The sequence below is a fragment of the Oxyura jamaicensis genome, chromosome 25, assembly GCF_011077185.1.
Source record: "Oxyura jamaicensis isolate SHBP4307 breed ruddy duck chromosome 25, BPBGC_Ojam_1.0, whole genome shotgun sequence".
Taxonomy (NCBI): Eukaryota; Metazoa; Chordata; class Aves; order Anseriformes; family Anatidae; genus Oxyura; species Oxyura jamaicensis.
Window position 1 is genome coordinate 2,311,881 of NC_048917.1, and position 25,731 is coordinate 2,337,611.

The following is a 25,731-nucleotide window of genomic DNA, read 5'->3' on the forward strand; positions in this document are numbered from 1 at the left end:
CGGGAGGGTGGGGCCGTGCCGGCTGCCTCGCTCGTCGCTCAGTGTCGGCGCTGCCTTGTGTTTTCGGTTTCTAACAGCCTGTTCTCTCTTCTCCCCCGCCCCACCGCAGAGCTCTGCCTTGTAAATACTGTTATTTGTATATACTGTAAATGATGACATCGGTGGGCACCAGCCGAGCCCGGGGGAACTGGGAGCAGACACAGACACAGAGCCAGACACAGCACAAGCAGCGGCCGCAGGTAAGGGGAGCGTCCTTGGAAACCAGCTGGCGTGGAGGTGGAGACCTGGTGCTCCCGGCCAGGCGCCGGGCTTGGCCGAAGGCCGTCAGCGCTCCCTGCGAGCCGCGGGGCGCTCCCGGAGGCAGGGCGGGCGCCTCCGCCCGGGAGCCGGTGCCGGCAGGGTGCCGCCTCCCCCGGCCGTGAGAACATCGGTAACGTGTGTACGAGTACCGGAGGTGTGGGAGATGCAGGGGAGCCTCCTTCCTGTGCTCCGTGGGGACAGGACGAGGGGAGATGGCCACAAAACGGAGCCCAGGAAGTTCCGCACCGACACGCGAAAGAACTTCCCAGGGAGGGTGGCGGGGCCTGGGGACAGGCTGCCCGGGGAGGCTGTGGGGTCTCCTCTGGAGGTATCCGAGGCCCGTCTGGACCCTACCTAGGCAGCCTGCCGTGGGGATCCTGCCTTGGCAGGGGGTTGGACCCGGTGATCTCTGGAGGTCCCTTCCCACCCCTACAGTTCTCTGTCTCCCTCCGGCCGTGCCCGGTTTTACCAAAGGCGGGCGGCCGTGAAGCCGTCTGGTCTCGATGTCCTGGCGGTGGTGAGGGCTGCCTCGAGGTGGAGCTGGGTTCGGTGGCTTGGGCTCGCCGGTGCAGAGGTCACCCGGCGGCGTTTCCCTTTCTCCTAGGCTCCCCTCCCTCGCTCCTCTCTGAAGCTTGCCTCTTCCCGGCCCTCGTTTGCGCCTCTTCCTCGTCACGTCGGTTCCTTTCCAGCGTCCTCGGGAGCGGCACGGCCTTCGGAGGAGGGCGAGTGCGAGGCGTGCCGGCTAACCCCGCTCTCTTTTGATGTTCCATCTCAGGCCACTGCGGAACAGATCCGACTTGCACAGATGATCTCGGACCACAACGACGCCGACTTTGAGGAGAAAGTGAAACAAGTGAGTGTGAACCCTCCGGGAGGTCGAGGGCAGTGGCAGAGGGCAGCGAACGCCCCGGGGCAGGGCTGGAGGCTGCTCCCTGGGCTTCCACCGTGATTTTCGAGGCCTCGCGTGCCTGCTGCCCGTGGCCCCAGAGCACAAGGCTCAGCAGCATCCCGAGGCACGGAGCTGGGAGGCTAGGTTGTGGTGAAACTCGGTGACTCAGAGATTCCCACCCTCGGTTCTGGGGATTTGCTTCTCGTCCGGGGGCATAATTAAGCTGGGGCGGCTGGCAAGGCTGCCAACCCCCTCGTTCCTTCAGTGCTTTCTGTTTTGGGATGCGGTTTGCTCGCCTCGCAGGAGGGCCGGGGGGACGTTGGTGCTCCCTTGGCTGGGAACACGCTGACTGTGGCCGTGTCTCCTGCAGCTGATCGACATCACAGGCAAGAACCAGGATGAGTGTGTGATTGCTCTGCACGACTGCAACGGGGATGTTAACAGAGCCATCAACGTGCTGCTGGAGGGCAACCCGGACACGGTAGGATGGGGTCCTGGCAGCCTGGCGGGCCCGGCTCGGTGTGACCGCCCGTTTGGAGCCGAGGCGTACAGCAACGTGCAGATACCAAGCAGAACGACTCGCGAGTGGCGTGGGAAGCGTGGTTATCTCCGGGTTTCTTCACGTCGTAGGTTTGCAGAAAACAGGAGCGTGGCCAGCCTGGCAGAGGGAAATAGAGGGGAAAATGTGATCAATCCGTTTGCTTCCTATTTCTTCTGAATCCGGGCACCGTACAGCTGCCAGCGTACTGGTGGCAAAGCTGCCCCGCCGCCGTGAGCGGGAAGTAACTTCTCTTTTCTCCCGAGGGCTGAGGGACTTGCGGTGCAGGGCAGGTGTGGCAGCGGCGGTTCCTTTCTGTTCCTTTGGCACTTTTGTTTCTCCGGCCCTAAACGTTCCCTCCCGTCCTCGGCGACTTGCCGATCTTCCTGTGCCACGCATTTTGGGGTCTTTTTGCCCTTTCTGTGTTCTCTGTCGAGCTAGGCGAGCCAAGGTGAGCTCTGTAAACGAGTGGGAGCCCCCCCACGAGGCGCGTGGGCTGTGGCGAGGGCAGCAGGCACAAATCCTGCTGCAAACCAGCAGAAAGCTGCCGAGCCTCAGACCCTTCCCCACCGCTGCTGAACAGATCCCCCAGCACGCCGCGATCGGACGGAGCCAGCCGAGCTCTGCGTGCCAGGCTGAGGCTGTAGCTGGCGCTCCCAAACGTCGCGCAGTAGCTCTTTTCCCCCTCTTTATCACCCGTGAGATGGGTGAATGGCTTGGGATTCTGTGATTCTGCGGACAGCTCTGCGTTGTCTCAGGCAGCTGCTTCCCAGCATCAGGTGCTCTGCCAGCTCTGGCAGCGGCCGAGTTCAGCGTGGTGCTCGTGAGGGTTCTTGCCTTGCCTTCCGAGAGCCCTTTCCTTTGGTAACGGAACAGAACAGCTGTCGGAAAACCCTTTTGGGAAGGGGGGTGACGTGAACGTGCACCGCCGAGGCAAAGCTCTGCTCTGAATACTTTCCTCCCCTGTAACCGGCGGCTTCCAGCTGAGCGCCAACCCCCCGCGATGGCAGCAATTACTGTTCCTAGATGAACACACAAAAACAGCGCTCGGGGAGCAAGCCGCGGCGTCTCCTTCATTCGAGCAGCTGAAGCCCCCCCAGCAGCGCGAGATGCAGGGCAAGGCACGAGGGCAAGGCACGCTCGCTGCGGAAGGTTTGTAGAGGCAGGGGCGGCGTTGGCAGAGCAGAGCCCTCGAGTGGCTGCCACTTCTTCAGCTCGCGGTGCCCGGGGGGCTGCTACCTGCAGCACGAGCACCGGCAGCCTCCGCGCTCTGAGCGCTCGCGGCTCCCGGAGCTGCTCTGGGCTGGGTTCGGCTGGCGCAGCAGCCCCTGAAGGGGGGTTCCTGGTAAGGAACAGGCTGGGTGATGGCTCAAACGCTCACCTGCTGAGCTGGTTACTCGTCATTCACCGTACTTCCAACAGGAGAGGAGCCGGCGTGGTCTTCACCTTGAGTTAGGCTCTGCTTAGAATTGCAGCATTCCAAGTGAACGCCTTCCCAAAATTCTTTCTGAGCCAGATACCCGTGGAGAGAGACTTGAGAAGCCCTTGTTCTGAAGGCACTTTGTGCCTCTGAGGTTTTTCGGTGCTGTCCCCGCGTGTTGCCATCCAAACCCAGCTGTTTGTTTGTCTGCCAGTTGTGCTGTCAGGTGCTTGTCAATGACTTGGGACTCTTTGTAATTACTCCAGCAGTGTGCAGCATCAGTTTAAGAATATGAAACCGTTGCAGGCTGTCATAAAACAAACCCGTGTGGGCTTAGAAGCTGGAGGCGTGCTCAACGTCTTACAGCCCCGCTGGGGGTGAGCAGAACTTGCCTGTGGATGAACTCGGACGGTCTCCTCCGTGGGAGCTGCTGTTCACGGGAGGGCCTTTCTTAGACAGCTGCTTTCGGGAGAATAATTCACCCCGAAGTGTTGGCTGCAGAGCACTTGGGAATATTTACCCGGTGACTGCGGGAGCTCCCCCGGAGCAGGGACCTGTGTGAGGTGCCGGCCTCGTTCCCGCTGGACAGAGCGAAGCCTCCAGGCTTTGATCTCCAGCATGACGCCCGCTGTGTTTCGGAGGCCCAGGGATCACTGCAGAAATAGGAGCTGTCTCCTCGTACCTCCTCCGGCATCCCAGCCGGCTGTCCGGGCACCCTGGGAGGGAGGCAGTGCTGCGTGTCGGCAGCTGGCCTTTCCCAATAAAATCAGGCTGGAAACTGTTTGTTTTCCGGAGCTGTGTTTTGTTCTTTGTGGCCCGTTTAAGTGTGTGTGTGTGTGCTGCACCCAGCACTGTGATTAACTGCTCTCCCCTTTGCAAACCTTCAGCATTCCTGGGAAATGGTCGGGAAGAAGAAGGGTGTCCAAGGACAGAAGGAGAGCGGACAGACGGAGCCCAGTGAAGAAAGCAAAGAAAACCGGGAGAGGGATCGGGATTTCAGCAGACGACGTGGCGGGCCGCCGAGGCGGGGGCGAGGTGCCAGCCGTGGAAGAGAGTGTACGGACCTGCCCTTTACTAACACCTGTACCTGCCAGTAAACTGCCTGGGCAGGCACGGCTTTGAGGAGCATCACCCTTGTGTGCGTGGCCACCCGTTTGGTGCTCCCCCGTCTGAGATGCACCCTTGGGTGCTGCGCTCGGATCGCCGGTTAAAGAACAGCTCCGGGAGCGTTTGGCCGCGCGCACAGCCACCGCGCTCCCGTGCCTGCGGTCTGCTCTTGCATCCTCCCTGAAGGCATCCTGAAGGTTTCTTTGCCTTGTTCTCTTTCAGTTCGGGGCCAGGAGAACGGACTGGACGGTGGCAAGAGTGGAGGCTCTTCCGGACGAGGCACAGAACGAGGGAGACGGGGACGTGGCCGAGGCCGAGGTACGCGCCGGGCTTCGTGTCAGAGGGTGGGAGGAGGAGAGCGGTGTCAGCGCAGCTCCTCCGTGACGTGCCTCTATCAGAGGAATTGCCGGGCCAAAAAGCAGCACTTGATTTTTGTGGTTAGGGATAGTGCCTGCGCCTTGCTTCCCTGTTTTACGCGTGGTAGAAACAGCGACGAGTTCTGGTGTCCCACCCCTGGAGGTGAACTGAGCCCGGCTTTATCCCGTAGAGCTGGGGCACCAGAGGACCAAGGAGCCTGTTGGCAGGCGGGCAGGCTGCTCGTTGGCGACAGCACCTGGATCTTCCTCAGCCCTGCACGCGTGTCTCTCGGCACCAGTGCTGTGCAAGCACTTGGCTTGGTTTTTCAAGACTCAGTGGCAGAAATTCATTTTTCCCCCAAATCCGTGCTGCTCGGGCATTGTTGCCGAGGACACAGTACAGAAATCAGAACCTGGGGTCTGGTATTTACGCTTCGTGCCAGCTGGAAACCTCATCTGAGCCTGGAATCGTGCATCACTAATTACACTGCCAGCCAGCTGAGGCCATTCATGTACATATAAAGCCGCTGCTGGAAACCCCATCTACTCGGGACGCTCCTCGGCGCTTTATGTTCTGGGCACCAGAACTCCATATGTTGTTCAAATGCTGCTTCTCCCAGCGGCGCAGAGCCGAGCGATGCTCAGCCGTGCGTGCGTGTGTTTTACAGGTGGCTCCGGAAGGCGGGGGGGAAGATTTTCTGCCCAAGGCATGGGGTAAGTTTCACTGGGACGCGCCACAGCAGAAAATACAAGACCTTTGTGCGTCAGTACTGCCGTTTGCCTCGCTCTTCTGTCTGTTGTTGCTTTTAATGAAACAAAAGCTGCACCAAGCTAGCTTAAATTCGGCAGGGCCGCTGTCGCCGGAGCATTCCCCTGCTGAGCAGAGCAGTCTTCGGGGAATCTCCTAACACGGCACGAGTAGCATCAGCTGTTTTTAAAGTGTTTAGCAAGAGGGAATCACAAACTCTCTTCCCTGTGTTTCGTACAGAACTTTCAACCCGGCTGACTACGCTGAGCCGGCCAGCACGGACGAGAGCTATGGGAACAGCAACAACAACACGTGGAACAACACTGGCAGTTTTGAACCGGACGATGGCACAAGTAGGCGGCCTTTAAGCTTGTTGCTGTTGTGTTTTTAGATCATAAGTGGGGTCTGTGGCCCTTCGGTCGTGCTGAGGAGGTTCTGGGCAGGTCTGAGGCTTGAGGGTGGAGGAACAGGTTGTTGGTTCAGAGCCGGAATTCAGTCGCTCGGTTTCTTTGCATCCAGAGGTGCCTTTGTGTGAGGAATAACCAGCGCGTATTTGGGTTTCCTGGGAAATTATCTTTGAGGTTTTAGATCTGCCCGTAAAGGCTGCATCATGTCAGTTGTTAGGGGTAACCGTGCTGGAAGGTTGGAGCTGGGTGGCTCTTCAGGTGTGAGCTTGTGTGTGCTGTCGCTGACAGAGGCCCAGGGACGCTCACCTCAGGTCGATTTCCCAGCAGAACCCGTGCTGCCTCTTCGCAGAAGCATTTTTACGGGCAGGAGCGCGATAACCGCACGCAGGCTCCCTGGGTGTTCAGTGCAGCCTCCTGCGAGTATTGCTCTGAGTCCGAGTCGGCTTTGGGATGGGGAGCGTTGGCGTTTTCGTGGTCATCTTGCTCAGGTTGCTGTAGGGTGAGACCTTGGTACATGAAGTCAGCCGAAAAGAAACCTTCATCGCTTCCCTGCTGGGCGGCTGCGAGCACCCACCCGCCCTTGCATGCTTGAGTCCCCCTGCAGCAATCTGGTACCACAAACTATTTATTTCTACGTGACACGAGTGCTCAAACCTCGCCTTTTGGTTACAAGACCCCTTCACAGCTCTGCGGAAACGCTGCCTCAGGCCAGCTTCATTTCTTGTGTTTGCTGATAGCTTTGGAAAGAGCGGCACCGGGTTGTGCAGTGCTGTCCCTTCCGCTGCACGTTGTTAGTTTAGATGTTACTTTTTCAGGAAAAAAATGAGCTTTTCCGAAAGGAGAGAGTAGGCCTGGATGCGTAAGACTCCAGCAGGCTGAGTGATCGTCCTGCTGATGGCTTCAAAAGCTAAACGGCTTCATTCGGAGTGCCAGAGGGGCGTAGAGTAGGAGCCTGCTGGGCAGGGGGGGCCCGCGTGTCTGCAGGGAAGAGCCAAAGGAGCAGAGCTCTGTGTGCTGCCAGCGGAGCTGCCTGGTCCGAGCAGGCGTGCGTGTGCTTCGCTCCGTCCGTGCTTTTTGGAAATACGGAACAAGGTGGTTTAGAGCATGGTTGGAGTGGAATTAAGACGGTTTCTGACGCAGCAGTTTGCATCTGCTCTGGAGTTACAGCGCAGCCGGGAAGTTGATCGTTCCCCGGTGTCGCGTGTGGTCACTTTGTTCCTGTTGTAGCCTCGGGCATCTCCTTGAATTAACAATATCCACAGGTACAATGTGGCTGATGGACGTGGGGGCAATGAAGCTTTCATTTAAGTCAAAATTTCACTGGTTGTCTTTTTCTTTTCTTTTCTTTTGTTTCAGGACTTGATTTCATTGGGGGTGAGGGGTCAAATTATCCCCGAAAATTTGACACTGCTCCTGGTACGATACATCCAGGTGCACTAACTGCCCCGGATACCTTTACTTTACAGCTTTTTTTTAAACAAACTGAAATATCTGTGGATATGTCATTCTTCTCTCTTAATTTGTTCATTTTAATGAATTTTGACGTTTGTTCTGACTCTGCTTTTACTAATGCTGACTCCTTGAATGTAAACTGGGAGAGGTTAACCTGCGTACTTGTGGATTACGTACGCTTTGACTTCAGCCACTGCTTCTCAGCACCCACAGCAGCGCTGTGTCCCCAGCACCGACAGAGCACCCTGCCCCAGGGGGAGCACGAGGCAGCTCAGCCCTCCTCTGCCTGTCTCAAGTGCAGGGAGCTGAGACTCGCAGTCCCCGTGCTGTTCCCTTGCCTCTGCAGCAGTCCCTCCGCTCGCCCCCCCGCTGGGTTTCTGCCCAGGTTCCGAACGCCGTGCGGGGTGATGAGTCCTGCTCCACTCCCTCAGCGCTTTGCCTCCGCTTACGGCTGCCTCCGGACTGCCACGCTGCCTCCCTCCGAGCAGACGGCCCAAGGCGGCCGCGTACCGGCCCAGAATCGTAGACACACAGGGGTGCAAAGGACCCACGGGATCACCTGGTCCAACCGTCCCAGCACCGATGCTAAGCTGCTAAATCCCATCTCCACCGAGGTAGTCGGGGGACCAGGGTGCTCGATGGCGAAGCTGCTCGGTGCCTGCCCAGTTTGTTTCCTGCTTTTATATCGTTACGCCTTAGAGACCCCTGGGCTGATCCAGTTGGCCCTGTTAAGCCCCCCAAATGCCACTGGTGTCCCGGAGAAGGCCCAGAACATTTAACCCATGTCTTCTCCTCTGGTCGCGGTCTTGGGCACCCTGCTCCAGGTGGCCCTGCTCGAGCAGGGGTTGGACCCAGAGGTCCCTTCCCACCTCAGCCCTGCTGCGGTCCCTGATGTCTGGGAATCCTGGTTAAAACCCTTCTGCAGAGCCTTCTGCTTTGCTCCTTTCTTTAGAAAGTCCTGACGACACGATGGGATTTTGGTTTTCAGCAGCGGTTGCAGCAAGCCTCTTAGTTGACCGTGCTGCCGGGCGGCACGCCGTGGCTTAAATTCCTTACACCCTTCTCTGCTGCACGATGGGACGCTCAAGTTCTGCCTAAAAAATACGATAATCGTATTTTCAAGCCCTCTTTTCCTGCCTGGAGGAGCTTAAAGAGATCAGCCGCTCCTTGCAGCTCCCTTAGGGCAGGCAGGGGTTCCCGTTCGGGTGACGCTGCCAAGCGGCCGTGGCCGCGCCGCGCTGCTGCTCTCCCCGCTGGTAAGAGCTGCGTGGGGAGAGACGCTCGGCTTCTTTCAGAGCAAACAACCAAAAAGCGAAGCGCACGGTGCTGGGTAGGAGCTCCCTGGAGCATTTCCAGAGAATGCAACGAGCGTTGCACGAGCAGGCAGGTTTGTTCCTCGTCCCTCTCCCTGGGTGCCTGGCAGCAGGGAGATGCCCACCAGCCAAGCCCCGTCGGTGGCTGCTCTTCGTCTGCAGGATTTCTCCCGCTTTCCTTGCTGCTTTGCTTTGCTTCTTTCCCCCCACATGAGCACAGCTAAAGCCGAGCCCTGCGCTCCGCCCCGGGCACAAACTCCTTGGGACCTCTCCGAGCCTCCTGCTCTGCCCCACGGACTGCAGCGGGGCGAGGGACGCGCAGCTCCCGCTTCCCTCCCGGGCAGGGGTTTTCTGATCCCTGCAGCCTGGAAAGGAGCCCTCCCGCTGCCCGCCTGCGAGGGCACAAACAGGCCAGGGAACGGGGGAGGCTGCTCGACCCCCCCGTGTGTTGGGTTGGGTGTGTTGAACTCTGCCCGGTGTCCGGTCGTGCAGCTCGACTCCCGGGAGCCAGGGAAGTTTGTTGGAAAAAAAAAATCCAAAAAAAAATAACTTAAAAGTCCAGGAAAGCTTCTTGGATTGGTTCAACGTCAGGCAAAGAAAAAAGAATTATTTGGTCCTCTGAGCACCCCACCTGCGGGTACGCAGTAGTTTGGATGTTTTGGCCTCAAAATTGGAGTGCGCATGGGAAGATCTGCTGAGCTCTTTCCCCCAAAATCCAAGAGCCTGATGGTGCCCTACAGGAGGATCTGCAGAGCCCTCATTCCCCACGTGCTGTTTTGATGCTGTAAAAGGCTTTCAGCTGATGAAGGGGCTGATGCCAACTTGTTCTGTCCTTGTGACTCCCTCCAGAATTAACCCCCTGCCTGTCGTGGGTTCTGTTCACCTGCTTTGCATGGGCTGAACCCACCAGGGCAGGGGGCTTTCTTTTTTTGCTTTGTGAATTCTGGGGAGGGAAAATGGTCCCGCTTCCTTCCCACACCAAATTTTCCTTTGCCTAATGGATTTGGAAGCCACTGCCTGCAGCTCAAAGCACCGGGGTTAAATGCTGGTGTCTGCGGGACCGAACAAGTTGAAGATGCAGCCAGGCAAAGCTTGCTTTTTCTTTTTTCTTTTCCTTCGATAAATCTTGCTTGTCTCACAAACTGCGCTGTGGTGGGTTGTGGCTGAAGCCTCGTGCTTTCCCCCGATACCCTAAGCTTCCTCGCTTGGGGCGTTTCTCCAGAATTGGACCCAGAACACTGATGGGTTGGTTAGCCCCAGAAATTTTCCTTTCAGATTCCCGTTCCCCTCTCCACGAGGCTTTGACATTTTTGGGGGGGGCAGTGACCGTGCGAACGGTTCGGTTGCCCCTGGGTGCTGCGGAGGCTCGGCCGGGGGGGTCCTGCACAAGGGGGGCCCGCAGCAGAGGTGCTCTGTCCGAGCTGCTGGGGCCACACCAACTGCTCGTGGGTGCTGCTGCCGTAGGAGGGGGGAGAGCAGGGAAATGGGACGAGGAGGCCGGGGACGGTGCCGGGGCTTCCTCGCCAGGCTCAGCTTTCCCGTTCGGTGCCGGGGGGCGCGCGCTGCCCTAGCTGCTGGCCCAGGGCCCCCCCTGGTGCTGCTCAGCCTGGGCCAGGCTAGGGCAATCCCCTTGTGGTAACTTGCCCGTGAATTTTGGGTTGGGGTCGGCTGCTTTAACTTGTCTGGTTGGCAAATAAAAGTCCTCCCGGCTGCTTGCAAAGCTTCCCAGTGCTTCCCCGGCTCTTGCAAGCGGAGCTTCGGCACACGCCTAACGTCTGTGCCTCTTGTTGTCCTTCAGGTGCGTGGAGGGCAGCGACGGAAGAATGGGGCACGGAGGACTGGAATGAAGATGTAGGTACTCCCCAAACCCCCCTCCTCCGCGTGCTGCTGGCGGGGGTGTCCTGCCTGTGTACACAGCTAGGAGAGAAGCACAAAGTCCACCCTCGGCACGCTGCGGGCATAGCCGGGGCTCCCAGCTCCAGGAGCTCTGATGACAGAGGAGAGTAAATATTGCTAAAACACGGGGGTCGTAGAGCTTGTCCCAGGAGCCCAGCACAGGAAGGGTTCTCCTGGGGCACGGAGTCTGGTCCTCTTATTTCTTCCTGCCGCATTTTTTGAATTCTTCCATCAACTGGCCTTGCTCTCTGGCTTGTCTTGATGAGTTTTGTTCCCTACCTGGAGCCTCCGTTGAGAGACAGTGGATGTCAGCACCTGCTGTTAGCGCCTGTCTGTCGGTTTCTTCTGACTGGGGCTTCAGACCAGTCTTAGAACCGAGGGAGAACTTCGGGTCTTGCAGATGGGAGCAGGGTTGGGCTTTTTAGTAGCATCACTGGTTTTGCATGCTCATTTTACCTGGGCCTACGGAATGGGCACGAGGAGAGAGCTTTGGCTTTCCAGGCACTGTCTGAGGGAGGCTCTCCTGCTGGGTTTGGAGGCGCAGGCAGCTTCCGTCTGCTCCAGCCAGGTCTTTGCTTAAAGAGTGCCTTGGTAGCCCGTCTTGCCTTCGGTGTGTGTAATGTGCTCTCAGAGGTTCCTCTGCCGTGGGTTTGTTCCTAAACTCCCACAGCTTAGTTGCCGGCAGCTCCTCAGTGTGGAACAGAAGCCGCCTGTATTCAGCCGAACGCCGAGCTCAGCCTCAGGTGGTTGTTAAACCTCCCCTTCGTTCCTTTGGAGAAGCGTTATTTTCCCCCCGGTTGAAGTAGATCTGTTGGTATCTGGTCAGATCGCGCAGGTGACAGCGGGGTTGTTGGAAGCCGAACTGCCCGTCTGAAGCTTTTTTTCCTTTGGACTTCGGCATTGTTCGCACCTAACCCCTGCGGTGGGTTCTGCAGATGGGTGCTGATCACCACGACTGGGGAGCACCAAACTAAATCCACCGGGATGCTGGGGCCTTGTGGACAACAGCGGATCTGTGGAGGGATTTATTTGTTTGACTTAGGGGTGATTTGTGAATCGCCCAAGAAGAAATATGCAGAAGGATGATTCTGATGGGAGCCAAATGTCGGAGTTCTAACACCTCATTTCTTGACTCATCCTGGGGCTGTGTCTTAAACGCTCGTGTGCTTCGCTCGGAGTCCCACCGTGCTGGTCTGGATTTTGGAATTCCTTTTTCCCTCTTTTGTCTTCCAGCTGTCTGAGACTAAGATCTTCACTGCCTCCAACGTGTCTTCAGTGCCTCTGCCCGCAGAGAATGTGACAATCACAGCTGGACAGAGGTGAGGGCCCCCGGCGGTACTGGTGCTGTGGGACAAGTGGCACCCGAGTCTCAGAGCACTTTGCCTTTGGAGACCAAACGTTGCCAACTAGATAAAAATGAAGCGGCTCTCAATGAGCTAACACGTATTTAAGTGTGGGAGCGGAGTCAGAAGGTCTGGATTACAGAATTCTAGGCTCTGCCACTGGTTCTTCAGATTTTGGGGCGTTTGCCAGTGCTTAAGGTTTGTGTTCCATGATGTCAAGAGAGGGCTGTGCAGGGCGTTGCCTAGTCTCTGCCCTTCGGAGGTCGCTACTGGCGGTTGAGTTGAAATTCTGCAGATTCGTTGGATGTTTGACGTGAAAAGCACAAATCGTGGGGCTGGAGGTGGAACGCTGCTGTAGTAAAAGCAAGGGATGCGGCGGCTCCTGTTCACCTCAGCGGGTTCTCTTCTTTCTTCATCCAGAATCGACCTTGCAGTACTGCTAGGAAAGACTCCCTCTTCCATGGAGAACGAGTCGACAAACCTGGAGTCATCCCAGGCTCCTTCCCTGGCCCAGCCGCTGGTGTTCAGCAATTCCAAGCAGAGTGCCATGGCCCAGCCGACCTCCGGTAACTCCTTCTCTCACCACAGCATGGTAAGGAAATGCCGCTCGCTCCAGCCTGCGGGCTTGTACAGACGTTGGTGTCCCCGCTGCTCTCTGCCTGCGCTTGGGCCACGCGGGAAAGTCCCCTCCTGGCACCTGTCTGCGTCCTCGGGCAGTCCTCCACCTGGGTGGTTTGCCAGTCTGCCAGAGTGGGAGCACGGAACCCGTTGCCTACTTAGAAATAAATGGGATCGTTCCTGCCCTCCTGCCCTCGCCAGGCTTGCAACTTTTCCTCTTTCCTGCTCAGAGGAAAGGAGAAACTCTTGCGATCCAGAGGCTGCAAGTTCGTCAGTTTGAGACCTGGACCTGGCTGGGGGTTTGGTGTGGGGTGAAGTGCCAGCACCTCTGCGCTGATGGGTGAAGGGAGGAGGTCTTGAATCCGAATGGGCGTGCGCAGAGCTGGGAATATGCTTTGTCATGTAACTTCAGCAAAGAAATTGTGCTTTAAACGAGATGGTTCTGAGCCCCCTTCCTGACCTACCCCAACGAAAAGCCAAATCCTAGTGGCGGCTGTCCTGCCCGGCGAAGCCGAGTGCGTGTTTAATTCAGGACAGGTTTAAAGATCTGCTGCCTGGCTTTGAAAGCCTCCAGGACACTGCCCGGTGCAGTGCGTTAGGCACTAGATGGAGTTACCTGGGCTCGAGCCTGGTAAAGGCTGTGGGACAAGCACGAGGCCTCCTTGCCGAAGGTGTCTGTACCCGAGGCTCAAGGCTGTTAAACCGAGGCGCTCGGCGAGAAGAGGCAGGGTGCAGAGAGTTCAGCTTGTGTTAGGAGATGTGCCTGTCCTCTGAGCCAAGTTCCGAGGCAGGGCAGGTGTTGACTTTGTTTCATTGCTGAAATTGCAGGTGAGCATGCTGGGGAAAGGGTTTGGAGATGTCGGGGAGGCCAAAGGCAGCAGTACCACGGGTTCCCAGTTCCTGGAGCAGTTCAAGACAGCCCAGGCTCTGGCTCAGCTGGCTGCTCAGCACACCCAGCCTGGCAGCAGCAGCACTGCTTCCTCCTGGGACATGGGATCCGCTACGCAGACCTCGTCTCTCGTGCAGTACGGTAAGGAAAGCGTAGGTCCTCAGAGGGGAACGCGTTCTGTGTTCTCGCAGATCTGCAGAAGTGTGTGCTGCAAACAGCAGGGTGAGGGATTCGGAGGAGGAACAGATGTTCAAACCCTTTGACCAAATGCCCCTCAAGTTCGCAGCCAAGCGAACTTTAGCTTGGGGAAATTACAAGAGCCCCAGGTGCAAGTTTGTGTAAGGCGTTCCCTGACAAGAGCAAGGTGTAGTAGTGCATCTGAGCCTTTCCCCGTTCCCTTTATGCGGGGAGCAGGCGCACCACAACCTGCTGGCTGTTCCAGGCAGCCTCGGGGCCGCGGATCTGGGGTTCCCAAGCCCCTCGCTGTGCAGAACTTCTGCTGGGTGTAAAGCTGTGTAACAGATCTGCACGTTGGTGCTTCCAGCAAACGCTTCCTGAACACAAACACTTGTCAGTCTCGTCTCGCTGCTGACCTGATGCATCTTTTAAAGGAATGTGATTCTGGTGACTGCCGAGTGCCAAGAGGTAATTCTGCCTCTGGGCTGGCACGAAGGGGTAGACGCCAGTTAAGAGAGGCTCGTGCTTTTCAGATGAGGTGTTGAGCCCTACGGGCCCAGATCTCAGAAGTACTGCGGCTGGGTGCTAGTGCCGTTTCTTTCCGATCGTGCGTTTCATTTCTTGCCGTAGAGATACGGCTGTGCTTCAAATCTAAGCTGAAGAAAAATTGAGCCCTGTCCTAGCTGCAGTCGGTGTTGGCAGCTCCCAGGCTTTTCAGACAAGGAGCCACAGAGGAGCGTCAGAGGGAGCAGGAGCTGCGTGTTAATAGCCTGTGCTCCTGGCTGCTTCAGGCGGAGGACGGTGGTCCTGAGGCTGGGGGTGCTGCTCGCAGGGTGCCCTGCGTTTGCAGGGGGAAGAGCAGGCAAGGAAACGCAGCAACGCTGGCAGAGCAGGGGGAGGAAACACCGCCAAGCCCCTGCCGGGCAGGCATGCGGTGCCTCCACACAAGGGACGTTAAAGTCTGGTTTTCTAGGAGGATGGAGGGCTTCTGCTGTCCAAGCTTGCTTTGTCCCCTGGAGATGATGGAATAAGTTTTGGGGACAGGGGCTTAAAAGTCTCGGCATGGATGGTGGTGAGAGTGCAAAGTGAGGAGGAGGGGTGCTGGGCTTCTCTGCGCTCTCGTTCTAAGGGGCTCCAGGAGGTGCAGTGTGAAGTGATTTTATTTTTCTTAGTGGTGAGAAATGTCAGCACTTGGTTCCGTTTGAAGGAAACGCAGCCTAACTCAGCTCTCTGCCCCCGGCAGATCTCAAGAACCCGACGGACTCTTCTGTGCACAGTCCCTTCACCAAGCGTCAGGCCTTCACGTCAACTTCAACCATGATCGAAGTGTTCATGCAGGAGAAGCAGCCCGTGGTGACTGCCTCCACCACTGTGCCGGCACCCCCTTCCTCGCCGCTGCCCAGCAAAACCAATCCCGTTCCCCAAATGTCCCCGGGCTCCTCAGACAACCAGTCCTCCAGTCCCCAGCCAGCACAGCAGAAGCTGAAGCAGCAAAAGAAAAAAGCGTCGTTAACATCCAAGGTGCAGAGCGATGGTGGGAAGGAGGCGTTGTGTGTCAGGGCTCCAGCAAGCTCCCTTGGTGCTGCTGAGGGAGAGGCTGCTCTCAGCCGTCCTGGGGGTGGCGTTGGCTCTTTGGGGGGCTGGAGGGGGGGTGATGGAGCTAAGTTGCCTTCCTGGGTTGCACAGGGTAATTCAGAGGGTGTGAGGCGCCGCGGTGTGGTGGGACTGGGGGAGCTGAAGGCATTTTTCGTGCTGATCCCGGGGAGTGACTGAGCATTTCTGTTTTCCCTGCCTTGCAGATTCCTGCACTTGCGGTGGAAATGCCTGGCTCAGCAGATATCTCAGGGCTAAACCTGCAGTTTGGGGCATTACAGTTTGGTTCGGAGCCTGTTCTGGCGGAGTACGAATCGACGCCCACCACGAGCGCCGCCGTTAGCCAGTCCCCGAGCAGCCTGTACACCAGCACCGCCAGGTGAGGACCCCCTGAGGAGAGGGGTGACTGATCCGAGCAGGGAGCAGCTCGCCTGTGGGCTGCGGTCACTGCATGCTAGTAGACCCTTTCTGACCCTGCCCGTGGTCGCAAAGGGGGGACAAGGTATGCAACAGCAAAGCGCAAGTTGCCAGCAGGCTTTCGGGCAGCTCTGTGACCGGATGGCCTCGGGTGCTTGTACAGAAAGCAGAGGTTTCCTGCTGCAGAAAGCTGTTCTGCTGGAAACCCTGGAGGGGAATCCCTGGCCCAGCTGCTCCTGGTGAGCAGGTTCCGTGTGCCTCCTGTGGGTTTTTGCCTGGCACACCGGGACGTGGTGCAGGAGTACCTACAGGTGGTGAAAACAAATTTCTCCCATCTTCTCTTGGGCTGCCACGCGGTATCTGGTCCATTGAGTGCTGGGACCTGAGTGGTGACAGCTCATGAAATGTCACCTGGAGCAGAGCAGCGGGAGGCGAGCCTGCAGCTGGGTGCCAGCACCCTCCTGCAGCGGGGTCAGCTCTTCCCTGGGTCTGCTCCTGCCCTTGGCTGCCTTGTGTGGCTCCTGCCTGCCGGGGCTCGGCGCTCTTTATTTTGCAGACTTGAAACAGCGAGCCTGCAGTCTGTGTCAGCAGCTCGCAGACGGGGCTGCTTTGGAGGAAAACGAAACCTTTTTGTTCTTTGTAGTGAATCTTCATCCACAATTTCGTCCAATCAAAGCCAGGAGTCTGGTTACCAGAGCGGCACAATACAGACAGCAACGTTTACCTCCCAGAACAGCGCTCAGGGACCACTGTACGAACAGAGATCCACCCAGACGAGGCGATACCCAAATTCCATCTCCTCCTCGCCCCAGAAAGATCTGACCCAGGCCAAGGTAGGCAAACAGATTCGCTCGTCCTTTCTGCTGAGCAAGTGTGGTACGAAGCACTGCCCCGGGGGAAGCCAAGTGGTTGAGCGAGCATGTCTGCTCCTCCAGCCTCACCCCGTGGCGTGTGGCCACCGGTGAGAGCTCTGCTGGCTGGTACCGGAGCCCTCAGCTCCATGACTTACCTGGGGCAGGGCCACTGGGGTTAGCAGAGGTTAAGTGCATTGCGGGCCGTGTTTCGTGTCGCGCATAATTACCCTGCAGCAGAGTGACATTGGGCTAAGGATTTAGTTTTATCTGCAGGGTTTGATTCTCGCGTGCCGCGCAGGTTCGGTAACGTTGAGTTTTGGCTAGCTTGGGTGCGGGATGGTGAGGCAGCCGAACTGCCAGCAGCAGAGACGCTTCGTGCGTGTGCTTGGGGCTCACGCTGGTGCTGGACTAGCTGAGCTAGGGACTGAACCCAGCGTGGTCTGATGGCATTTGGTGGCATGCCCTTTTTCACAGCTGAGGAGGGTGTGTGGGCAGGGGCTGACATTAGATCTGCCTCTGGAAATGAGCAGCTGTGATGCCCAATGCTCTTTTATTTATTTTTTTCCTCAGAATGGTTTCAGTTCCGTACAACCCACGCCATTACAAACCACACAGGCCGTTGAAGGTGAGTCTGCCGGTGCCGTGGGTGTCCTGGGCCTCTTGTACCGCCGGGATTCTGTGCTTTGGGTGAAAAGCTTCACCTGGGCTAATAGGAAGTCCTTCCCGTGCTGGACTAACTGCTGCCACTCGCACTTTGCTTACCTGGAACTGTTCAGCCTTCTGCTGGTGGTTCCATGAAACCCTTGAGGAGTCAGCCCTCACATCTTCTCCCTGATGACAATAATTACCCTGTGAAAAGCTCCTCGTTGGCAGGGCTTGAAGCTCTTTGCAGAGCCATTGACCCTATGGGGATACTGGGGCAAAGCGAGGCACACAACACAGTGACACCGTCACAGGTGTGGAACTGGTTGGCAGCACGGACACCCCCAGACTTCCCCACTCCTGGATGAGCCTTTGCTGATCCTTGCCACCGAACTGTCCTCTGCGAGCTGCCCCTAACCCCAAGCTCTTTGTTCACAGGTGCTACAGGCCCCGCAGTCAAGTCCGATTCCCCCTCTGCTCCCAGTATCGCGCCTCTCAACGACGCGGTGTCTGCGTCGGCCTTGCTGACAACAGCCAGCCAGCACTCGACGGCTCTCAGCAGCCTGAGCCACAGCGAGGAGCTCCCCAGCACGACGACCGCCCCGCTCAGCAGGTGAGCGCGCGGGGTGGATTTCTGGGGAGGCGAAGCGTCCAAGTCTGTCCTGTATGGGCTCCGTGCAGTGGGCAGGGGGAGAAGCATTGAAATGATTCGTCCCATCCCAAGGCGCCTCCTCAAAGAGGTCTGGGTCCATCTAGAGCTGGTCGGCTGTTGCAGCAGCCCCAGCAACAAACTTGTGAGTGTCCAGAGTTAGATGGGAGGAGTGACCGTGGGGCTGGAGGTCCTTGCGCTCAGGAGGCAGACAAGGCCTTTCCTTTAGGGTGGTGCAGGTGCTCTGGGAAGCCTTGCCAGCTCGAGGCCTGGGCTGGGAGCTGCTGGCTGTGCTGTGATGCACCTTGGTGCAGTGAGGCCTGGTGGGGTTTTGGGATGTGATCTGTGTCTCATCAGGGGATGTACTTTTTCACCACGTAGCATAGCTAGGGAATGGGATCTGGCCCGGTGCTACCGGTGGAGACTCTTTCACCTTGGCTTGACAGCCTTTCTCCTCTCTCCGCAGTACGTTACCCACCCAGCAGAACAGTCTGTCCTCATCCACGTCCTCTGGGCGAACGTCAACTTCAACTCTTCTGGTGAGTCTGGGTGTGCTTGAGCACCGTGCACCCCTCTATTGCTGTCCTGATGCTGTCCGTGCACCCCTGGCTTAAGGCTTTTGTCCCCCTGCCTGTTTCAGACATAATAGCAGCTTCTCTCAAGCCCGTGGTAGATCTTAAAAATGGCACGGAGTTGCAACGAGATGCCAGAGCAAATTTGTAGCTGATGGAGTGTTGCCGTTCAAACATTTATTGCTGGAGCTCCTGCAGTAGAGCCCTGTGCTCTTGGCTTCTGCCACAGAATAAATCTCCTTGCTGCAGGCGTGGCGTTCAGTCCTGCTTCTCCCAGCTCAATGCGTTGGGACACAGCAGCGCGAGTGGCTTGGAAGCGTTAGGGGTTGGCTGCCTCAGGACTTTGGTCTCAGGCCAGGTGCAGAGCAGGTTTCTTTGTAGCCTGCAGCAGCCGAGTTCACTGCAGGCAATCGGGAATGTCTGGGAGCAGGCAGAGCTGCGCGATGCTCTGCACACATCCTGCAGGATTTCTGCAGCCAGTTACGTCAGCCCGGTTCCCTCACTCTCTTCTCTTCCTTCCCCAGCACACAAGTGTGGAGAGTGAAGCAAGCCTCCATTCTTCTGCTAGCACTTTCTCCACCTCCTCCAGCACGGTATCAGCTGCCCCGCCAGTCGTCAGCGTTTCATCCAGTCTCAGCAGCGTCAGCAGCCTGGGCCTCAGCCTCAGCAGTAACTCCACGGTGACAGCCTCGACTCGCAGCTCCGTTGCAACGACATCAGGTACTTCCCCGGGTACTGCCGAATGAGGGGAGGCACAAAGAAGCAGCTGCTGCTGTGTGCTTCACTGTGTGACTCCTCCTTTCTCTTCCTCCTTCAGGAAAAGCCCCTCCCAATCTCCCTCCTGGAGTCCCACCGTTGTTGCCTAACCCATACATCATGGCTCCAGGACTGCTACACGCCTACCCGGTGAGTGGGACGCCCGCCTCGTGCCACCAGGGCCTTCCTCGTCCAGCCTTCAGCTGGCAGGGAGGGACGGGGTGCAGCAGTGAAAGCAAACCTGCCGCCAGCTGGGCAGGCAGATCTAGCTGGTTCACAGCATGAGCTAGGGCTGGTAACAGCAGGGCAGCCTGGGCCAGGAGGTTTGGACCTGCTGTTCCCTCGGTAGTGGCAGAGGAAATCCGTGTACCCCTAGGGGTAAGGGGCTGTAGCCGGTCACCACGGCGCAGATGCTGTCTGTCTGTTCTCTGCAGCCTTCCCAGCCAAAGGCAGAACCTCATAAAGGTAGGGAGCTGCATCAGCAGTGTGCTGTGACAGAAGACAGAACAAGGGAGCCAACTGCCACAGAGGCTAGGGCTCTGTCACAGCTTTCTTTTGAAGGTGGAGGCGTGTTTCAGTGTTGCAGTAACTTCTAGAGGAGAATTGTTGAGTGCCTTTGCAGCCTGAGGCGGTGGTGCTAGGCACTGGTGCTCTTCCTCTGAGCAGCTGGGAGAAAAGAAACTTTGCAGCATCGGTCTTGCAGTAGCAAGTGCTGTCTGCAGCTGGTGTCGCCTCTGATCTGGCTTTATCCAATGTGCATCTGACTGTTGGATGCGAAATCAAATTAATCCGTGTCCCTAACATCATCTGCTCTTTTTCCAGCCACAGGTGTATGGATATGATGACTTGCAAATGCTCCAGACGAGATTCCCGTTGGTGAGTACTGAAGGCTGACGTGGACAGACCGCTTCCACGTTCCCTAAGAGCTGCCCGTGCTGCATGCCGGGGGTGCACAGCCCCCTGAGGCTGCGAGGAGGATCTGAAGAGCTGGCAGAACGGGGTGCCGAGTGGATGCGCCTCTTTGGCAGTAGGAGTTAATCCATCGCTCCTTCGCACTCGGGAACCGCTTGCCCTAGTTCAGGGAGCAGTGCTGATGGGGTCTAGGGACCACGCGCGCTGCTGCAAGCAGAGCTGTGGTGTCCAGCAGTGGAGTGAGGGGCTCCTGTAGGTACCCGATGCCTCTGAACCCGGTTTTTATTTAGAAGTACAACGTATGTCGCTTGTGTTGTGAAGTGGTGGGGAAAATCCAGGCGTTTTAAGGGCTGCACACCAGTAGACCTTATCTGGTTCTTCTAGTAGCCAGACGAGGGGGACGGTGCATGCAATAAAATCCTGGGGTTGCTGCAGGCTGTCGTCAGCCTTGATGTGACTGATGGAACTGCCATACTCCAACATAACTAGTGGCTGCAATCCTGAAATCCCCGTTTTCCAAAAGATGCTGCTTTGCGTACTAGAACAGAGCTTACAAAGCTGCTTCTCTGTTTTTATCCTCCAGGATTACTACAGCATCCCGTTCCCCACACCCACCACCCCGCTGACTGGAAGAGATGGCAGCCTGAGCAGCAATCCGTACTCTGGTAGGGGAAAAGGCAGAGCTGGCTCTGCTCAGGTGCTCTTGCCAAACACACCACGGCTGCTTGGTGGCTCCCTGTGCCGTGGTCCACTGGAGCTACGCCTGCCCCAGCCTCCCGTGCTGCCTTTGGTCTGGAGCACTTCTCGCCAGCTGAATTCTTCACGTCTTTGGTCATGCGGAGGCGTGTTACCAGGAGGATGGGGACGTGGGAGATGATGGGGCTGTTGGAAAGGGAATGAGGAAGGGCTGGAGGTACCCGTACGGCATAAAACCGGGGAGCTGCTTTTCAGGCAAGGCAGAGATTAAGCAGTCAGCACTGCTTTGAAGGCACTCGGAGTGAAAATATAAAGCAAATTGGGATGGAATATCTGGAGAGATTTGGTTTCTATACCCTGCTACAGTCTGAGAGGAAGAAGGGCAATTGGGATCAGCTGGATTTAAACTAAACGCCCAGCAGGCGGTTGGTCTCTCATTGACCTTGGAAGGTGCCGTTTATCGGAGCTGCTGATTCACGGGGTGAATTAGAGACTGGAGGCCTGCGGGCAGCAGTCGCTCTGAGCCTTTACGTGCTTTGGGAATCGCTGCACTTTGTGGATCGCTGCTTTTCCAGCACGGCTTCTCCCCTGCTTCAGCGGGAGCTTGTTTGTGCAGAAGTGCTTCTGCCTGGCACGCCGAGGCTGAAATCCCAAGCTCAGAGCACAGGGCTGCTGCTTGCTTAATTTGCCAAGTTAACATCGATGATAATTAATGTGTGTGACTACCCCGGCCTTGCCTGTGAGCTGGGGCAGCGCTGAGAAATTCACTGGCTTTACTGTGTGAGCCCTGAATAGGGAGAGTGTTGGCGTGGAGGAGCCAAGCAGGTGCTCCTAAAGAAGGGCGAAGGGAGGCTTCCCCGCTCCCCGCAGCCGAGCCCAGACGGGAGAGAGGAAGCGAGGTTTCCGACGACTCCCTGCGGGCTGCTGGCCCTCCGCAGTGACATTTGATTCAGTGCCACCAGGCAAGAAAGAGGGAGGTGCGAGCCCTGCTTGTAAAAAGGGGGCATTCACATCCTCAGCTGGAAGATACTTGGCTCAGCTCCTTGAGCTGTTCGCTGGGAGGACGGGGCCCCCGGGCTGGTTTGGAGGAGCTGTGTTCGGGGTCGCTGTTGATGCACAGAGGGAACTTTTGGATGCTCCCACGCCCCGGCCCTGCTCCTGTGCAGGCGGCCGGCAGCGGGGCTTATGCAGGGCTTGGAGGTGGGCTGGTGTCGGGCGTTGCAGCTCCTCGGTTCAGCTGCCGTGGGTTTCCTTTCTCTGCTGAAGTTCTGCCTGGCAGCAGAGCAAGGGATGGGCGAGCAGCACAGCCTCACCAGTGCTTTGCTGGCACGTCACGCTGGGGTCTGAGGGCTTGCCCGCACAGCAGGAGAGGGGTTGACCCGTGTCGCTGTTAGCCCAGAGGTGACGCAGCCTCCTGAGGAGCTGCAGTGGGCCCGGATTCGGCACGTCTGTTCCTCACTCTCCTTCCGTCTGTGTTTCAGGTGACTTAACAAAATTCGGGCGAGGTGATGCCTCTTCCCCCGCTCCTGCAACGACTCTGGCCCAGCCTCAGCAGAGCCAGACCCAGACTCACCACACCACGCAGCAGACGTTCCTGAACCCAGCGCTGCCTCCGGGCTACAGTTACACCAGTCTGCCGTACTACACAGGGGTACCAGGGCTCCCCAGCACCTTCCAGTACGGGCCCGCCGTGTTCCCTGTGAGTTCCCCGGAGGCAGGGCTTGGCGTTTGGGTCAGGAGAACACCTCACAGAGCTGCTTCTCACTCGTTTCCTCTCCTTTCTTCAGGTTGCTCCTACCTCTTCCAAGCAGCACGGTGTGAATGTCAGCGTCAACGCATCAGCGACCCCTTTCCAGCAGCCCAGTGGCTACGGCTCCCACGGATACAGCGCTGGTAAGAGACCTGGCCGGGCATCCTTTCCTCAGCAGAGTTATCGTGGGGCTTGTTCAGTCTCCCTGACTGCGCGAGGGCACTGCTGCCTTCACATCAGCAGCATCCAGAAGGGGAAACGGCCTCGGTGCAGCTCACGTGTCGTTTGATTCTCCTCGAGGAGGCCCAGGCTCGTTCTGCGTTCACAGGCCTGGTGTGGGTTTGAGGAGCAAACTCACGCCCTCCTCTGAGACTTGCAGCTGCACGGCTGGGCCTCGGCTCGCACCGGAGCTGAAGCCACTGAACTGAGTTATTTTACCACGTACAAGTGATCGATAAATCAGCGGTTACTCCAGGTCTGAGCCTGGGAGCTTGTTTGACGCCTGTGCTCGGCACGCTTTCTAGAGAAGCGTCCTGTCCCGATTCGAAGCTGCAAGGTGGCGGTGAACCTGCCGCTTGTCTTGTTTCACTGGTCAGTGTCTGGCTGCCTGTGAAGGGCCTGCGTTTGGATCTGTCTTCCAGCCTCTGGATTCCAGTTGTGCTGCCTTTCCCCACTGATTAGAACCTTTTAGGGCTGAGAACCTTTCAGGACTGTTTTCTCATCACAAAGATGCTTCAGCTCTGCGACAGGTCACCCGAAATAACTTTCTGAGAAAGCAGAACCCGAGTCTTTCAAATCTTCAACCCTTTTTGCATGCCTTAAATGATTGCAGAGGCTTTTCTCTGTATCCCCACCTTTTAGAAAAACCAAGCATCAAATGCGGGCTGTGCGTCTGCGTTGCCAGTTGTCGCACCACCGTGTCAGCCTACAGTTGTCACCTTCGCGTGCCGTTTGCCTGTTTCATGGCCAAGGAGCTCGCAGGCCCTTCCTGCCAGTGCATCGTGCCTGAGGGGTTGTTTAATTTGCTGCATCCTCTCAGCTCTTCTCAGAGTTCTTTTCTGAGCTTTTCAGGGATTTGTGTTTCTCTGAGTGGCAACAGGCCCCCGACGTTTTTTCGGGAGGCTTTCAGAAACTGCCGTTGTTCAGAGCAAGAGAGTTTGCCCTCGTGCTGGCACACTGCACCTTGGCCTTGCCAAGGCTCTGCTCCCTGGGGGATGTCTCCCAGCCTTGGCAGATTGCCGGGCTGCTCGCTGCCACCTGGTGCTGGCTCTGCTGGCAGCAGCTCCTGCCGACCCCTAAGGCTGCTGTTTCCTTCTCCCCAGGTGTATCTGTGACATCCAGTAACACCGGCGTGCCGGACATCTCGGGCTCTGTCTACTCCAAAACTCAGGTGGGTGCCTGCCGTGCGCCGCTTTGCTGGGGAGCTCTGGCACAGCCTCCCTGGGTGAGGAGGGGTCTCCCCTTGGAGCAGCTGGACAGGGAGAAGGGAAACGCTTGGCCTTCCCTCACGTAGAGCAATTCTGAGCGCAGGGAGGGCTGTGGGTAGAGAATCGGTCCGTTCTCTGCACCAGGCACCGGCTCCCTTGCCAATGACTTGCGTTGGGAAGGGGAAGCGTCCCGGTGCCTGGCCTTACTCCGCCGTTGGCCTCTCCCTCTCAGCAATCCTTCGAGAAGCAGGGATTTCACACTGGAACCCCGGCAGCCTCCTTCAACCTGCCTTCGGCGCTGGGCAGCGGCGGCCCCATCAACCCCGCGACGGCGGCGGCGTACCCCCCCACCCCCTTCATGCACATCCTGACCCCGCATCAGCAGCCCCACTCGCAGATCCTCCACCACCACCTGCAGCAGGACGGGCAGGTAAGCGCCCCCCCGCCCCAGGGGTACCCGTACCCCTCGCTGGGGTATCTCTAGGGCTCTCGCTCCCCCGGCCCCCCCTCTCCCTCCCTCCCTCACGCCCCGCAGCGGACACATGCGGACACGCGGTGACACGCACATGCACATACACACAGGGCCGATGAGGACGAGGTGAGGAAGGCCCCGGGGTGCGCTCCGCTGGGGGGTACTCGGCACAGCCCCTTGCTGCTGGGCTGTACCAGGTACGGTCGGGTAGTGCCCCTTCACGCAGACATGCCTGGTCCGTCCTGACCTCCCCGGTCCTCGCAGTGGCGGCTCCGCAGGCCCTAAGGCAGTTAAAGGGGTTCCTCGCCACAGCCACGACCCCGCCGTAGCTTTCAGGTCTAACCGTGGATTTCTATTGTCATAGTTTGTCCCTTTATTTTACATATCCTGGTACTGCAACAGCTTCCATATTTGCAGATGATACTGTGCTGCCAACGCCAGCAGGAAGATCAGGTAATGAACCTCTCTGATAATGCATTGCACTTGCCCTGGGGTCTCCCCCTGCCCCTAAGGCCCCCCAGGCTCACGTAGCCCCCTCCTTCCCCCCCCCGTGGCCCCGCCAGGCGAGGAGAGAGGCCCGCAGTCAGTATGTGCACACACACACACCCGCGCGCACAGACACACACCCCCGTGCTCATCCCCTTCCCCTCTCTCCCCCCGCGGTGCGGCCGGGGCCCTCGCTGCCGCCGCTGCTCTGGAGGACAGCACCAAGGGGGGGGGACAGCGGCACGGCGCCAGGGTCTCCGGTTGCCCGTGCCCCCCGGTGCCGGAGGCCGCGGGGAGCTTTGTGCTGGGCTGAGGCGGGTCAGCGAGGAGCCACAGCCCGCAGCGCCCGGGGCCGGCGGTGCCAGCATCACCCTGCGGAGCTGCCCGGGGCTGGGACCCCAGGGATGGCAGCGCCCGCACCCCGGTGCTAACCCTCTGCTTCTCCTCCTTGCTCCCCTTCCCTGCAGAGCGGCTCCGGGCAGCGCAGCCAAGGCAGCTCCATCCCCCAGAAATCCCAGGCCAACAAGTCTGCCTACAACAGCTACAGCTGGGGCGCCAACTGAGGCCGGGGCGGCCCTCGCCCACCACTTGCTTCCGGATGAGTCCCACGGAGCTGACGCCGAGGGATGCGGGGAGGAGAGCGCCCTGCGCGGGGCAGCACCCAGACCCCGCGGCCCCCGGGCAGGGCAGGGCGGGCCGGCAGGCGGCTCCGCGTTGTCTGTTTTCAGCCACCTTTCCTGTTGTATGTAATATAGAATTTGTATTTTTTCTTTTTTTTTTTTTTTTTTTTCTCCTCCTCCTCCTCTCTCTGCATTCAGATTCTGACTCGTTTGCCGTAGGGGCCTTTTTTGGTTTTTACTCCTTTCTCCCTCCTCCCCCTCCCCGCACCTCCTGCTGCCCCAGAACCTCTCGGATCCAAAGGAGTGGAAGCTGCGAGTCGCCTACAGCAAACCCCCTTATTATTAGGAATAAGAACAGTAATTGATATGAACAGCATTGTAAGATGAATTAGTTGAAGTGTTTTTTTTGTACCGTGTTCTAAATTTAATGGA

General features: G+C 58.0%; 1 protein-coding gene and 1 non-coding gene across 14 annotated transcripts; both read left to right on the forward strand.

The window, feature by feature from the left end:
- UBAP2L (ubiquitin associated protein 2 like) lies at positions 1-25,731 on the forward strand. 13 transcript variants are annotated; one of them, XM_035346622.1, is made up of 28 exons: positions 1-239; positions 1,076-1,153; positions 1,560-1,670; positions 4,035-4,203; positions 4,477-4,572; positions 5,279-5,324; positions 5,599-5,711; positions 7,122-7,196; positions 10,329-10,381; positions 11,660-11,745; positions 12,190-12,361; positions 13,216-13,417; positions 14,697-14,974; positions 15,253-15,425; positions 16,107-16,296; positions 16,888-16,942; positions 17,398-17,572; positions 18,075-18,147; positions 18,705-18,900; positions 18,998-19,086; positions 19,765-19,812; positions 20,432-20,513; positions 22,026-22,243; positions 22,332-22,437; positions 23,617-23,684; positions 23,954-24,151; positions 24,584-24,646; positions 25,147-25,731. In XM_035346622.1, exons 1-28 carry the CDS (start codon positions 150-152, stop codon positions 25,240-25,242), a joined length of 3,399 nt encoding a protein of 1,132 aa, XP_035202513.1. In that variant the 5' UTR covers positions 1-149; the 3' UTR covers positions 25,243-25,731. The 13 variants fall into 13 exon arrangements, with proteins under 13 accessions (XP_035202513.1, XP_035202512.1, XP_035202526.1 ...); XM_035346621.1 differs by having other exon boundaries at positions 3-239; positions 19,759-19,812; XM_035346623.1 differs by having other exon boundaries at positions 4-239; positions 19,759-19,812; positions 24,596-24,646.
- LOC118178336 lies at positions 20,199-20,333 on the forward strand. The gene has a single exon (XR_004756125.1). It is a non-coding gene; the product is annotated as a small nucleolar RNA SNORA58 (small nucleolar RNA).